This window comes from Stenella coeruleoalba, assembly GCF_951394435.1.
Source record: "Stenella coeruleoalba genome assembly, chromosome: 14".
Lineage (NCBI taxonomy): Eukaryota > Metazoa > Chordata > Mammalia > Artiodactyla > Delphinidae > Stenella > Stenella coeruleoalba.
The window spans coordinates 63502006-63516989 of NC_137160.1; the positions used below are offsets into that span (position 1 = coordinate 63502006).

At 57.4% G+C, this 14984-nt stretch overlaps 3 protein-coding genes across 9 annotated transcripts in view; 2 read left to right on the forward strand and 1 right to left on the reverse strand.

Moving 5' to 3' along the window:
- The window catches only part of MED15 (mediator complex subunit 15), a 61530-nt gene extending 58568 nt beyond the window's left edge, over positions 1-2962 (forward strand). For 6 of the 7 annotated variants that reach the window (XM_079942287.1, XM_079942291.1, XM_079942285.1 and 3 more), the window contains 5 exons: positions 6-72; positions 517-677; positions 760-926; positions 1332-1430; positions 1932-2962. In XM_079942287.1, the coding sequence (XP_079798413.1) occupies positions 6-72; positions 517-677; positions 760-926; positions 1332-1430; positions 1932-2068 (631 nt within the window). In that variant the 3' untranslated portion in view covers positions 2069-2962. The remainder of the gene's footprint in view (positions 1-5; positions 73-516; positions 678-759; positions 927-1331; positions 1431-1931) is intronic. The other variant, XM_079942289.1, reaches the window with a different exon arrangement.
- The window catches only part of THAP7 (THAP domain containing 7), a 191148-nt gene that overhangs the window by 86188 nt on the left and 89976 nt on the right, over positions 1-14984 (forward strand). The window lies entirely within an intron of this gene.
- Positions 3638-8306, reverse strand: CCDC74B (coiled-coil domain containing 74B). The gene is given in 8 exon segments (XM_079942659.1): positions 3638-3898; positions 3997-4142; positions 4146-4226; positions 4300-4486; positions 5309-5471; positions 6356-6415; positions 7391-7435; positions 8048-8306. Coding segments are annotated over 8 exon segments (1074 nt in total). The 5' UTR covers positions 8301-8306; the 3' UTR covers positions 3638-3759.

Below are 14984 nucleotides of genomic sequence, written 5' to 3' on the forward strand. Positions count from 1 at the left end.
TATAGGTGCCCTCTGAAAACGCTGCAGAAGTGTGAGATTGCCCTGGAGAAACTCAAGAATGACATGGCAGTGGTGCGTGGGGTGCTGCGGCCTGGTGGTGTTGGTAGGGTCGCAGGCATCTCTGGGGAGGTCAGGGCTCACCCCACAGTGACTCGGAACCACGAGCTAGAAGGAGCCTGCAGTCAGAGGTGGGCAGGGGACCGTGCTGCTCAGTCTGGGGAGCCTGCTCAGGAGTCCTCTTCCAGGTCAGGTCTGCAGTGTGGGTGGGGTGAGAACATGGGAGAAATCAGCCTCTGGGTGCGGGCCCATGGGTGCTTCCTTCCCCCACAGGTGTGAGGGTTCTCATGCCCAAGGCCAGGCCCAGGGGGAGTAGAGTGTGTCCAGGATCAGCCATCCTTGTCTGCAGGGGTGGAGGTGGTGGGGGAGCCAGGAGGTCTGGCTGTGAGTGAGGATGAGGACCTGGGGTCTGGAAAGCCGCCCCAAGAGTGGGCTGCTGACCCTGCTGTCCTGTCCCAGCCCACGCCCCCACCTCCCCCGGTGCCGCCAACCAAGCAGCAGTACCTGTGCCAGCCACTCCTGGATGCCGTCCTGGCCAATATTCGCTCACCTGTCTTCAACCATTCCCTGTACCGCACGTTCGTGCCTGCCATGACGGCCATACATGGCCCCCCCATCACGTGCGTACTGCCCAGGGCTTGGTGGGCGGTGGGTCCTGGGCCATGGCCTGGCCAGCATGGTCAACACGGCTGCCTCCCCCAGGGCCCCGGTGGTTTGCACCCGGAAGCGTAGGTTTGAAGAGGACGAACGGCAGAGCATCCCCAATGTGCTCCAGGGGGAGGTGGCCCGGCTAGACCCCAAGTTCCTGGTGAACTTGGACCCTTCTCACTGCAGTAACAACGGCACCGTCCACCTGATATGCAAGCTGGGTGAGTGCCGGGGGTGGGGTGGATCAAGAATGAACCGTGACTGGCAGCCTCAGGCTCTGCCACTGCCCAGGACCACCTGCTCATCCCCAAGCCCCGGGCCCTCTCTGGAGCCTGCCCGCTGTCCTCCTTGGTCCCCACACGCTCCTGGCCCAGGACTCGCACTGGGGGCTGGGCCCTGAGCCTGCACACTCTCACCTCTCTCCCACGTGCAGGGAAGCCCCCTCCCTCCTGTCCAGCTGCGACTCTGCTCACCTGAGGCCCTGGGGAGATGGAGAAGCTCGGGAGTCAGGGGCCTCGGCTCTGCAGCAGCCTCACCAGAACCTCTGGGGCCTGGAGGGTGCTGTTGGGGAGCAGGGCTATGAGGAGGGGCAAGCCTGGTCACAGGTGCGGCCTTGTGTGTTGCAGATGACAAGGACCTCCCCAGCGTGCCACCGCTGGAGCTCAGCGTGCCTGCCGACTACCCTGCCCAGAGCCCACTGTGGATCGACCGGCAGTGGCAGTACGGTGGGTGACTGAGAGGACGGGCCACAAGGCTTTCCTCCACGTGCCCCTGCCCTGCTGAGGCCCCCTCTTCCCCTTCCTCCTTGGTGGGCAGGAGCAGATTGCCCCTCAGTCACATGGAAAGAGAAGTGTCTCTGACCCCATGGTGTCCCTGCAGCTCTGGGGCAGCCATGTTCCGGGGATGAGGGGTGAGCAGGCCCAGTGGCTCCTGTGGGCCTTCTCAAGGCTGACCGGGGGGCACACATGGGAGCTTGGGCTCATGGGAACCCATCTGGGTGACAGGCCCAGAGAGAACCTCGGTGATGGGAGACAGTCCCCCCGAGGCTCAGAGCTGGCATGTAGAGGACCAGGACAAGGGCCCTGAGGCCGCCCTGAGGCTCCAGACCATTTTGTTCCAGCTCTCCACTGGCACGCGGAGCTGGCACCCCTGGTCCCTGGGCTGGGTGGGGCGGGCCAGGGTCCTGGCAGAGAACACAGCGCTCATGGCCGGCCGCTCTGCTGCAGACGCCAACCCTTTCCTGCAGTCGGTGCACCGGTGCATGACCTCGCGGCTGCTGCAGCTCCCTGACAAGCACTCGGTCACGGCCCTGCTCAACACCTGGGCCCAGAGCATCCACCAGGCCTGCCTCTCAGCCGCCTAGCCGCCACCGCCACTGCATCTCCGGCTGCCTGCCCTCCAGGGACCGTGGGGCAGCCGGCAGCCTCGTCGGGGCCCCGTGTCGGACATTTCTAGATGCTGGCTTCCTTAGAGAGCTTGGGCTTAGGTTAACTTTCCTGCTTTTATCTTCTGCCTTGGGGACCTGCCAAACATTTCCCACACTTGGACAGGACTGGGACAGGCAGCTGGCTGCTTCCTCCAGGAGCCAGGCATGCCCCCGGCCCTGTGCTCCTCAGGCTACTATCCCCGCAGCCTCTGCAGGGCCCGTGTCCTTCCTCGGGAACTCAGGGTCCTGTGTGAGCCTCTTGTGTGTGCGCCAGAAAGCTCTTCTACCGTTTCCACAGGGGAACGTGCAGGACATAGGAAACCCTTAAAACATGCAGAATTCCTTGATCACGGTTTTGGGTTGAGATCGTGCCACCGTTGGCATGTGGGGCACGCCACAGGGAAGCTCCAGGATCCGGGGGCGCTGACTGCAGCTCGAGGGAAGGTCTGTTTGTGGCTGTGGGTCCCCGGCCACCGGCCGGGCCTCATACCTCATGATCCTTCTCATTCTAGCCCTGGGAGTCCGCTCAGCACTGTGGAGGCACCCGGGAGCAGGGGTGTCTGGGTGGATCTTGTTCCTGGCGCCGTGCCCACTGGTTAGGCACTTAGGCCCACTCGGGTTAGGATGTTGTCCTTGGGACCCAGCGTCTTAAGAACCCTCCAGACAGTTGAGGGCTCCTGACGGGGTGCCAGCCGGCCCTCTGGCGATGAGAGGTTCCCCCCTTTTGTATGTGCATTACCGTGTCTTCTGTGGTTCTTATAATAAATTTATTATTCCTGTGTTTGTCATGAATTTGTCACTGTGTCCCCCCTCTCTGCAAGTCAGGGGCCCTCCATCCAGTGAAGGGCACTGTCAGGGCTGAGCCAGGTCCCCCACCTCGGGGATGGCCACCGATGCCCAGACGTGCCTGTCCTGGTTCACCCCCAGGTTCCCTGCTGCCCAAAGCAGAAGCGGCAGAGATCGGCACTGAGGACATGGCCGGTTGGGCCAGGAGGACTGTCCTGCCAGGCAAGGGTCTGCGCTGAAGCTGCTGTTCTGGCGATTGAGGGGGTGGTGTGAGGCCATTGCAGGGTGGGGCCCAGTGTACAGGAGAGGACCTTCTCCCGTGGCCATGGCTCTAGCCGTCCATGGAGGAAGGCAGGCTGGGTGGGGCCGCTCACTAGCTGTGTTCGTCAGTGGACACAGGACAGTGTCTTGCCTACATGCCGGGAAGGCAGCCCCCTGCACTCCAGGAAGAGTGTGCAGGCTGTCCCGGAGCTTGTTTTCTTACAGGGCAGCCGCAAGGCCCTAGCAAGCAGGGTGACTGCCCAGCAGGCCCTGCCCATGGCAGGGAGCAGAGCTAGGGGCGCTCAGGGCAGCAGTGCCTGATGGCCAGTGAGGAACAAGACTCACAACAGGGAGAAACGAGCTTTATTTCCAGTCTTCGACAGGTAGGCTCATGCTTATTTCATAATGCACACGTGTGTGTAAGTGCAGAAATACCAAGCAAAGAAATAAACAGTTCTTCAGCCCTGAAACCACGTACTTTATCTGCCGTGGGTTTGGCTGGTCTGGAAGTTAGGCTGGCGTAAACGTACTGGGATTCTTTGGAAGTGCTACCTGAGGGTGAGTGGTCATGGGTCTGGCACTCAGAGCACCGAGTAGTGCAGCCACCGGCTCTGCACTGCCTGCAGCCGTCTCTGCCGCTCGGCAAAGTTGCTCTTGAGGCTCCGCTTCAGTGCGGGCAGGATGGCGCACTCCGCCATGGGCGCCCGGCTCAGGATCAGGCTGGGGGACGGGGGTGGGGGGGTCACTGCGGACGCCCTCCCCGGCCCTGTGACCCCTGGGCTCAGAGGCTGCCTACCTCCTGTGCCAGTAAGACTCACCATTTCTTAGAGACGCCCCTGGTGGCGACCTTGGGGAGCAGCATGGCCCCCGGGTGCAGAGCCTCCTGGTCCCTGGGGAGGGACGAGTCAGCCGTGAGCCCCAGACAAGCAGGCCCCGTTGTGACCCAGTGGGCCGCATGGGGCACTTACTTGGGAGAACCGGGCCTGGCCTCCTCGAGGGCAGCCCTGTGTCTCTGGCTCCTTTCTAGGAGGGACTTGAGGTGTTGCAGCTGGAAGGCAGGGAGAAGAGGCACGGTGGGTGGGGCTGCGGGGGCCCCGGGGCACCCTGCAGCCGAGCCTCACCTCTTGGGCCTGCAGGAGGTTGGCATTCCACAGCTGGCGGATGACCACTTCGCACTGCTGGAGTGTGGCGGGCTTGCACAGGTGCAGGGGCAGTCTCATCGCGGGGGGCACCCCTGGCACCTGCTTGCCCTTGTGCAGGCTGCCGGCCACCGAGGTGGCTGCTGGATTAGAGCTCTCCACTTTGTCTCTGAAACAGCCATTAGAGCAGACCAGAGGCGGCCTACCGGAGGTGATCTCTCACACCCCCTCTCGGGGCAGCACCTGCTCCAGCGTGAGTAAGAGGGTCATCTCCACGGCCTCCTGGGGCCCTGGCTCCCTTCCGCCTACCAGGGTGCTCCAGGCACCAGGTGGCGGGGGTGGGTCTCTGGGGCTGGCTATGACCCGGGCCCATCACTTCCTCCCCCCTCAAGGTACACTGAAGAGTCAGATGTGGTTTGAGCTGCCTGGCTGCCCTCAGTCCTGACCACAAACCCAGGGTGCTGGTGGAGGGGGGAGCCTAAAGACTGCAGAGAAGCAGGAGCCTGGCCTGCTGGTGGCACTACCCAGGGGACAACAGGGTCCCTTCTTCGGATGCAAAGTCCAGGCTCACTGCTGCTTCCCAGGAAGTCCCAGGAACTCGGGTGTCACCAGGGACTGGTCCTGCTCTGGTCTGCTGGCCCTGTGCCTTCCAGAGGCCAGCACAGCTCCCAGGGTGGAGCCCAAACCTGACTCAGGGTTCTCTTGGCAAAAAGCAAGCTAATGTGGAGGCCAAGTTACTTTGTTTCTGTGCTTTGAGAGAATGCTTTAGGGGCTGCTGCTGGCCCCTCTTGCGGGCTCAGGTCAGCACAGGGACCGTGCAGGACCCCCAGGGGAGAGGAGAAGGCAGGGTCCACCAGATGGGCAAGCCCGGCTTTCACGAGCTTGCTTCCCTCTGAAGACCTGCCCGTTTGGAAGGGCAAAGCAATTGGCTGGTTCCAGGCTGTGAACCTGCTGAATGCAACCCTGTCCCGTGGGGCTCACGGAGCCTTACTTGGCCAGCCCCTGTGCCCCGAGGGCTTTGTCCACCCTGCTGCTGTGAAGCAGGGCAGCAACCAATGGCTCCTCCTCCAGGTCCAACTTCTGGGGAACGTCAGCTTTCGAGTCTTGCTTCTTAGAGGAGGTGCGCTGGGACCTGGCCTTGCCTTGCGAGTTGGCTGAGGGTCAGACTCAGACAGGGCCAGTCACTGGGCATCAGTCAGCTGTATGCACCCAAGGGGCCCCACCCCTGCATCAGTTTCCTCTTTGTAAAGGGGAGATGGTAATGGCCTCCCTCTGAGGGCCGCTGGGAGGCACAGATGCGGGAGTAGGGTGAAGCGTGTGGGTGCCTGAATGCTCTGAAGCGGACGCAGTGGTGGAGGTGGCTCCCCGAGCAGCTGAAGTGCGGAGAGCCCCACACACCCCGTGGGGCAGTCTCCTCACGGGCCTCGGTAAAGGCCGGGGTGGGGTAGCCAGCAGCTGTTCCCTGACTTTGAACCCCATTTCGGGCAAAATGAAAAGGAAGGAAAGGTCTGGGTGGCCCAGCCTGTGCAGGTCTGCTCTCCCGGGATGAGGCCCCTCACTCAGCAAAAATGCCACAAATCCAGCCTCTGTAGGAGGGCCAGCCCACCCACGTCCTGTCTGCTCTGAGGGACACAGTGAGCAGCAATGAAGACCACTCGGGGCTCCTCTGTCACACGCTCTGCCTGACTCATGCCCCACACTGACCATCTTGCCTTGGCAGCCAAGCCTGTCCTGCTTTTGTGGCCTGTCCTCAGGCCTCCCTCCAGCCGACCCACTAACCTGTCCCCTGGCCTCAGCTCCCTCCTGGAGGTTTCAGCTCACAGGGCACCTGGGGACCCTCCTTGGTCCCTCAGCTACCCCTTAACCCCCAAGCCCATGGGGACTGGCAGAGGCGCTCCCCCGAGGTCTGCCCCACGGAGGACCACCGTGGGCTTTCAGCATTCGGCTCAGCACCCCACTTGCCGTTTCAGGCCCGGGGGCCCTGAGGTCTGTACCTGCTCTTCCCCCACCCTGAGCACAGAGGTGCTGGTGTGCTCACCTGACACCACTGTATTCGAGATGGACTTGTTGGACTGAAAGCTGGAACTGGAGATGCTGCCTGTGGGGGCTGCTTGGGGTCAGCAGAAGGTGGCAGCAACGAGGCTCCCATCCCTGCAGGTCTCAGCGCTTCTGCACGGCTGCTGTGGCTGAAGGGCCAGGCCCACCTGTGCCCGCCTCCTGGCTCTGCAGGTCCCAGCCCTCCCCCACACTCTGGTGAGGCAGCCCCAGACACCGCCAGTGCCAGAGGGAGCCAGGGCCATGGGGCTGGGGACGGAAGAAGCAGTGGGACCTGAATGGGAGCACGCCCTCTCTCGAGGTCCCATCAGGGGACCCCTGACACTACGTGCCCACATCAGCTGGCTGGAGCTGTGCCACCCCACTGGAGAAGGGCCCTCACCACCCCATCCTCTGCGTATCTCCCAGGAAGAGAGCCCTGGGCACACCCCAGACTGGGGCATTCCAGGAGGGCACCACTCACCACTCAGACCACCTCCCGATGTCAGACCTGGTCCCAAAAGTAAGAGGGGAGGGGAGCCCAAGACTCGACCTGGTTGTTCCCAGGCTGGGCTAGGGGACAGGCAAGGTGAGTGGGCCACAGGTGATGACATGCCCCCATGGTTGCTGTGGAGATGATAGGGAGGACCCTGGAAGGAGTGTGCCCAGAGCTTCCTGCCCCAAGGCCAAAGGGACCAGGGGTTGGGGCTGGGGCTGTGCTGGGGAAGCCTGGGGCAGCAGTCCAAGTGAAAGCTCACCAGGATAGTGAGGCCAGGGCTGGGGAGGGGTGAACCTGGGCAGCCCCCTGCCCCCCAGCTGCTCTGTCCACTGCCCCTGCTGCACAGAACTCAGGCTTTGGGGTCCCCAAGAGTGGCACTTGCTGTGCTTGGGTGCATGAAGTCACCCAGACCATGGCTGGGAGCGGTCTGGCTGCCCACGCCCCCTCCCCACTTGGATAATTCGCGTGGGCATAGGCCGTCTGGGGGGCCTGCTCTTGAGGGCAGTAGCTTCCCATCAGGCACCTGTGGGCCTGTCTTACCTTTCCTCTGCGGCTTCTGATTCATGATTAGCTTGTAGTGAAGATCTGAAGACAAGCACGGGCCCTCCTCATGGCTACTCTGAGAAAAGAAGCTTTGCTTTCCCTGCCCACTTCTCCTTGCTGAGCCCCTGAGAGACCCTGCTCCATGGACCAAGCCTTTGCCTTGGCACCCTCGGGTCGGTGATGCCTCTGGCTGCTCCCTGAGCCAGAGCCCCTGTGTGAGAGTCTCTCCAGGAACCCATTCCTCCATCGGTGACGTCTACAGAGCAGTCTCTGCCATGCGGGGCCTGGGCTCCAGGGCGACAGAGGCGAGTCAGGATGACCCAGGTGTCAGGGATCGTTCTGGGGCCCCGGATCTGGGTGTGCTTAGTTTGTGAAAATTCATTAAGCTAGATACGCGTAATGTGGGGGTGTGTTTCACTTCTACAAAAGTTTTTCAAAGGAGGCCGCCTGACCCTGCCTGGAGAGGAGAGGCGGGCCGGGTTACCTTCGGGAATGGCGCAGCCAGACCCGCCCCCCGCAGTTGGCTTTGGTGCTGGGGCGGGGAGCCGAGCCCCGAGTGGCCGGGGTGGGACTTGCGGCCCTGCGTCCTCCCTCAGCCTTCGTGCGCCGTCTGGGCGCCGTCTGAGGCAACGCCCGCGGCGCCGCCCGCCTCACCCTTGTTTTCCCGCTTCAGGTGCTCGATCTCCTCGTGGAGCTTGACCAGCGTCTCCGAGTGCTGCTGCTGCAGGAACTGCAGCCTCTTCTCCAGGTCCAGCGCCCGCTTCTGCGCCTCGCTGAGCCCGACCGGCGCGCCGTGCTGCCCGGGGTACGGAGGGACCGCGGGCAGGCGCGGGCGCGACGCGCCCCGGGAGCCCGGGATCCCCGAGCTGGGGGGCCGCAGCCCGGCCGCCACCCCCGCCGCGCTCATGTAGCCGCCTCCGCTGCGGACGCACGGCCACTCGGTGGCCCGTCTACCGATGCTCAGCTCGGTGTCGCCATGGAAACGGGCGCGCCCCGCAGGGGGGCTTTGCGTGCTACGGGGCGGGGCCGGGGCAGGGCTTGGGCGCCGGGGCAGGGCGGGGCGCCTGAGGGGCGGGGCTTGGGTACCCGGGACAAGGTGTGCGGCGGGGCGGGGCCTGGGTGATACGCCTGACTTAATTGGATGGCATCCTCTGACTTAAACCACAGAGAATCGTCTGCCTTTACAGGTCTTAATATTTAGTTTTGTTCACTGCTTGTGGGGTTTTTTGGCTTTTTATAATATTTTTTGATGTGGACCATTTATTTTTAAAGTCTTTGTTGAATTTCTTACAATATTGTCTCTGTTTTTTGTTTTTTGGCTCCGAGGCATGTGGGCTTTTAGCTCCCCAACCAGGGATTGAACCCGCACCCCCCGCATTGGAAGGAGAAGTCTTAACCGCTAGACTGCCAGGAAAGTCCCACTGGTTGTGTTTTAATAGTTCACTTTTTGAATAGATGATACAATTACAAGATGATACGACTTTAGATGGTAAGATTTTGATTCAAAAATCAGGTAGAATTTCCACTTCCAATAATCGCAGAACCCTCGTGTTTTATGAAATGTGGACAAAATACATGAAACAGCTGTCTGAAAGCACTGGAGAAGAGCAAAAAGCAGGCAGAAACTGGAGGAAGGCAGCTCTTGAAAGATGGCTCTTTTCTCCTGAGGGCTCCTGATCAGCCAGACCCGAACACAAAGCCACAGCCTTATCGGCTGGAGAGGGCGAAGGATGCAAACTGAGGGGCGCTGGGAAGTTTGGGGCCATAAAACCCCCTTCAAGTACATGGCTGGCCTGAAATGCACATGTAGGGGTAAGATTCCAAAGGTCCCAGGGCAAGACAGAGCTGGAGGCCGAAATGGCCTAACTCCAGGGGAGACCGAGTTTGGAAACTGATAGAGAAGCTTGGTAAACGCCTCAGTTTTCCATTTTGGCCCAAAAGGGCCACATTTTGGGGATAAAGACTGTGTTTTAGAAATAAGGGATTTGCACTAAGACTAAGGAAAAAATCAAAATACGTTTGCCGTAATAAAACTTAAAGCCCAGTCTCCACAAGTCCATGGCGATCTTCCCATAATTCAACTGTCTAGAGAACAGAATTCAACACTCTTCAGAGAATGATAACAGAACCCAGAGTCTCAATGACACATCATCTGCAAGGTCTGAATTACACTAGTAAATACCAGACATGCAGAGAAACAGACAAATGTGATGGAGTCAAGGACAGAAGTATATCCTCCTCGGTAGAAATGATTCGAACAATGCAGATAAATCCAAGTCCACCCTGCTCCCTGTCACGAGCGAGGCATGGCCACTGCCTGAGCCTTCTCTGTGTTTACATACTTACACTCGTACACTTATGGGTAGGACTCATTTGTCTGCAGTGGCCTTCAACTGTTTCTGTGTAATGGGATCATAACAAACATATTGCTTTGCAACTTGGTTTATGTTTTTGGTTTTTTTAAATTTATTTTTGGCTGCTTTGGGTCTTTGTTGCTGTGTGCAAGCTTTCTCTAGTTGCGGCGAGCAGGGGCTACTCTTCTTTGCGGTGCGCGGGTTTCTCATTGCAGTGGCTTCTCTTGTTGCAGACCCCGGGCTCTAGGCGCGCGGGCTTCAGTAGTTGTGGCACACAGACTCAGTAGTTGTGGCTCGCGGGCTCTAGAGTCCAGGCTCAGTAGTTGTGGCACACGGGCTTAGTTGTTCCGCGGCATGTGGGATCTTCCCAGATCAGGGATTGAACCCGTGTCCCCTGCATTGGCAGGCGGATTCTTAACCACTGAGTCACCAGGGAAGTCCCTGGTTTATGTTTTAACAGCAGGTCTTAGAGAACATTCCAGGGAGTTCATGAGTTCCTGCCTTTGTTTTTTATTTATTTTTTTTTAGCATTTTTTATTTTTTTGAATTTTATTTATTTTTTTATACAGCAGGTTCTTATTAGTCATCAATTTTATACACATCAGTGTATACATGTCAGTCCCAATCGCCCAATTCATCACACCCCCCACCCCCACCCCCACCCCCACCCCCCTGCCACTTTCCCCACTTGGTGTCCATACATTTGTTCTCTACATCTGTGTCTCAGTTTCTGCCCTGCAAACCAGTTCGTCTGTACCGTTTTTCTAGGTTCCACATATATGCGTTAATATACGATATTTGTTTTACTCTTTCTGACTTACTTCATTCTGTATGACAGTCTGTAGATCCATCCACGTCTCAACAAATGACCCAATTTCGTTCCTTTTTATGGCTGAGTAATATTCCACTGTATATATGTACCACATCTTCTCTTTCTTTTTTTTTTAGATGTTGGGGGTAGGAGTTTATTAAATTATTTATTTATTTTTGCTGTGTTGGGTCTTCGTTTCTGTGCGAGGGCTTTCCCTAGTTGTGGCAAGCAGGGGCCACTCTTAATCGCGGTGCACGGGCCTCTCACTATTGCGGCCTCTCGTTGCAGAGCACAGGCTCCAGACACACAGGCTCAGTAGTTGTGGCTCATGGGCCTAGTTGCTCCATGGCATGTGGGATCCTCCCAGACCAGGGCTCGAACCCGTGTCCCCTGCATTAGCAGGCAGACTCTCAACCACTGTGCCACCAGGGAAGCCCCGTACCACGTCTTCTTTATCCATTCATCTGTCGATGGGCATTTAGGTTGCTTCCATGACCTGCCTGCCTTTGTTTTTTATTGCTACACAGTATTTTCTGGGCTCATCCTATTTTTGCTCTCCTGGGCCATCCTAACCCTCCAGGGCAAAGTCAAGGACAGGCTGACTGTTCCGGTGACAGTAAGGGCCAGGTGTGCAGTCCGAGAGGAGGCTCCTGCTGCTGCACCAATTGTCAGCACCGAAAGATGTGCTTCAATTAACAGGGAGAAAACGTTTTCACCTGCTGACTCTATTTTTAGAATTGGAATTACCTGCTGATTTAAGTAAACAAGTGTCACATGGGAAATGATGACTATCTTTTCAGCCACAGCTGAGGGCTGTGATGTGGCACCCTCCACTCCTTTGCAGTCACATAAGAGCCTAGAGTTCCTGTGCATTATCTCATTTCATCCTTGAAATAAATTTGTCAAGGCAAGTGTTATTACATTTCCAATTTATGAACAGGGAAAGCAATGTGCAGAAAAGGGTTTAAAAAAAAATAAGTAATATGGGGCTTCCCTGGTGGCGCAGTGGTTGAGAGTCTGCCTGCCAATGCAGGGGACACGGGTTCATGCCCCAGTCCAGGAGGATCCCACATGCCTCGGAGCGGCTGGGTCTGTGGGCCATGGCCGCTGGGCCTGTGTGTCCGGAGCATGTGCTCTGCAACAGGAGGGGCCGTGGCAGTGAGAGGCCCGCGTACCGCAAAAAAAAAAAAAAAGTAATATGATGGGAAAACATGTATATTGTTGTACATATTTTCATTTCTCTGAATTTTTGTCACTTGCGCTTTTGGTGTCATATCTGAAAAACCATTAGTACTTCACAGTTATGAATATTTACTCCTGTGTTTTCTCTTGACAGTTCTAGTTTTAGCCCTTTCTTTTACATCCGTCTATGATCTGAATGTTGGACAGGTCCCTTCAACACAGTGACCACACGTTTCCTCGTTGGTTTTTGTTCAACGTTAGACTGAAGAGCCCCTTTTCCTATCCTAATCCTTTTCTGCTCATGTACAAATTAATTTATCCAATAGTTCATATTTTGATTCCTGAGATGTGAGGAGCTGGATGTGTATATAATAGGTAAAATAAGTTATTTATTGAGCAGCTACTATGTGCTTGCTCAGTGCTGGAGAGAAAAAGTACAATAATTGTCCACAAGGAGCAAACATACACATCGGAGAATCAGTCACAAGTATTTATTCAGCATCTTGAAGTGCCCAGCATCACACAAGTGACAAGAAGTATCTCTTTGCTTTTATTTGTGGACCAGGGCGGGTGAGTACAGAGGGGGCTCTTAGTCCAGCCTGGGAGGTGGAGAGAAGGGGAGGCTTGGGGGGGGCGGGGGTCCCCTGGTGGGGAGGGAGGGGGTGCAGACCCTCAGAGACCACCTGAGAGCCCAGCAGAAACCCCTGGCCTCCTGGAAGGGGAGGTCAGAGGCCACTTCCGGGTGGTGGGGCCAGCTGAGTCAGCAGCTCCCTCCCCTCTTGACTGGCTGCCCCAAGCTCGGGTCTTGTTGGAGATTTCAGATACACAAACCCCAAGCTTTCCGGAGGACGTTCTGTAGGACACAGACGCTTGGATGTTACTGGATGCCTCATGGGAAACAGGTCATGAAGGACAGTGAGTCCAGCGTGGGCTGCAGGGCTGGGAGATGCCGCCAGGAGGCCAGAGCCGGGGGCTCTGAGAGGCAACCAGGTTTGATCCTTTGGCAGCGGTTGGGGTGGTGGCCAGAGGGTGAAAGTCGGGGTGTTGGGGGAGTTGAGGGGTTGGGCAGTTGGCATAAACCACCAGAGGCTTCGGTGAGGTGAGGGGAAACACGGAGAGAACCCCCATCTTCAGCCTGACCTCCGGGAGCGGGGCCAGCAGCCTCTCCTCGGGTGTGTCCCCCCAGATGTGCCCCATCCCCCAGTACCATCCCTGCAGCTGAGAGCACCCCCCCGCCCCCGCCGCCTTTCCACTGCTGCAGCTCTGAAACCAAGGGCCCTGAGGATTGGCATCAGCTAGATCCAATCCACCTATGATCTGCCTTCCCCGACCAAGTTCACTTCAATTTTTTAACAACAGCTGCTTTTTTAAAATTTTATTTAACTAATTTATTTTTTTGGCTGCGTTGGGTCTTCGTTGCTGTGTGCGGGCTTTCTCTAGTTGCAGCATCGCTTGAATTGTTTTTATGAAAATTTGCGTATCCTCTGAGTGGCACGGAGCCTAAATGGTAAGACTTTTGCCTGAGTTGTTGCTTCAGGAACTTGGTATCAGCTGTGTCCAGTTCGAGCTGAGCTGGTGAGTGGTTAGGACCACCAACCCTCCAACTGAAACCGAGCACTGGGCTCATGTGCCTGCGGGCAGCAAGTCAACCTCTGACGGCGGGCTTTGCAGCAAACTAAGAATGTTGTTTGCAGGGTGCCGAGCAAGGGAGTGGGGGGCAGGCCTCAGACCCGCTGCAACGTGGCCTCTGAGTTAGTGGTTTTTAAAGGGGAAGTATAGAGGGGCTGGGGTTCATCACCTTAATCATCTGTGACCTGGGAGTCTCTGTCTCTGTAACCTGTACAGGCCATCTTGCCCCGGAAGATGACTCAGAGTGGCACGTGAATGTGATGCTTATTGGGAAGCTGAGGCTCCAGGCACCTGACCTGCATTGCTCTTTATTGATGAGGCAAACGTGACCACGTAGGTGCAGCCGGGAAGGAAGGGAACCAGAATTTAATTGTAAACTAGTCACGGGACTTAGTTTCCACCTATGCCGTCAGGCCAGGCACTGCCCCTCAGAACCTGTGTCCCTCACAGAACGGCTGCCTCACCATTTTCTTATTTCCAATCACCTTTCCCCACCTCCTGTGCCTCAGCCTCATCCTGTAAATACCCGTCCTCGGCCCTTGGATAGGCAGCCTCTTTTCTCTGCTGTGAACCTCGGCGTCTCAGCATCTGGCTCAGTGACACTTCTGCCTCTGCTCCATCCATGCCTTTCTCTACTCTGCAGCTAGAGCCCCGCAAACTAACTCGGGGTCATCGTGAAGGTAGGGTCCCCATCGCCCTCATCCGCTCAGCTCCCTGGGCGCAAGCCACTGAGCACCATGGGCCCCAAACCACCCTCCCCAAAACCAGGCCCCAGGCCCAACCACTGGCACCCTGGCCCCTTTTTTTTTTTTTTTTTTTGGCTGCTTTGGGTCTTCGTTGCTGCGTGCGGGCTTTCTGTAGTTGCAGCGAGTGGGGGCTACTCTTCATCGCAGTGTGCGGGCTTCTCATTGCGGTGGCTTCTCTTGTTGCAAAGTACGGGTTCTAGGCACACTGGTTTCAGTAGCTGTGGCTTGCGAGCTCTAGAGCATAGGCTCAGTAGTTGGGGCACATGGGCTTAGTTGCTCCACGGCAAATGGGATCTTCCCGGACCAGGGCTCGAACCTGTGTCCCCTGCATTGGCAGGCGGATTCTTAACCAGTGCGCCACCAGGTAAGTCTGCTGGCCCCTCCTTGACCTTAGTGTTTGCTTCGATCTTTGACTTCTGGACTTTGCACCATGAGGTCCCCCACGTGTCCCAGCACAGTTGAGGGTGGCACGCAGTAGGTGGCTGTTCTATGGTTAATGGTGTGTAGGTGAAGTGAGGCTTGGGGGCGAGCAGAACCCTGGAGAGATTGTGGGGGGGCAGGTCCTACCCTCACAGGCAGGCGGATGTCCATCAGGGGAGGCCAAGAAGAGGCGTCATCAGGGACCGGTGCCACGGATGGCAGACCCCAGACCATCATCTCACAAAGTTTGTTAACAAAAGCCCGTGATCTATCAATGTGAACTTGTAGAAACTGTCTTACTTCCTATTTCCATAGAATTTGACCAAAGCAGTTGCCTGGCCCAGGGAAAGGGGGACATTTAACACTCGGGCTAGGCCATGTGGGTTGGTGAGTGCATTTCGGTTCCCCGGTCACACGCACCCCTGCAGAAGCCACAGAAATTGCAACAC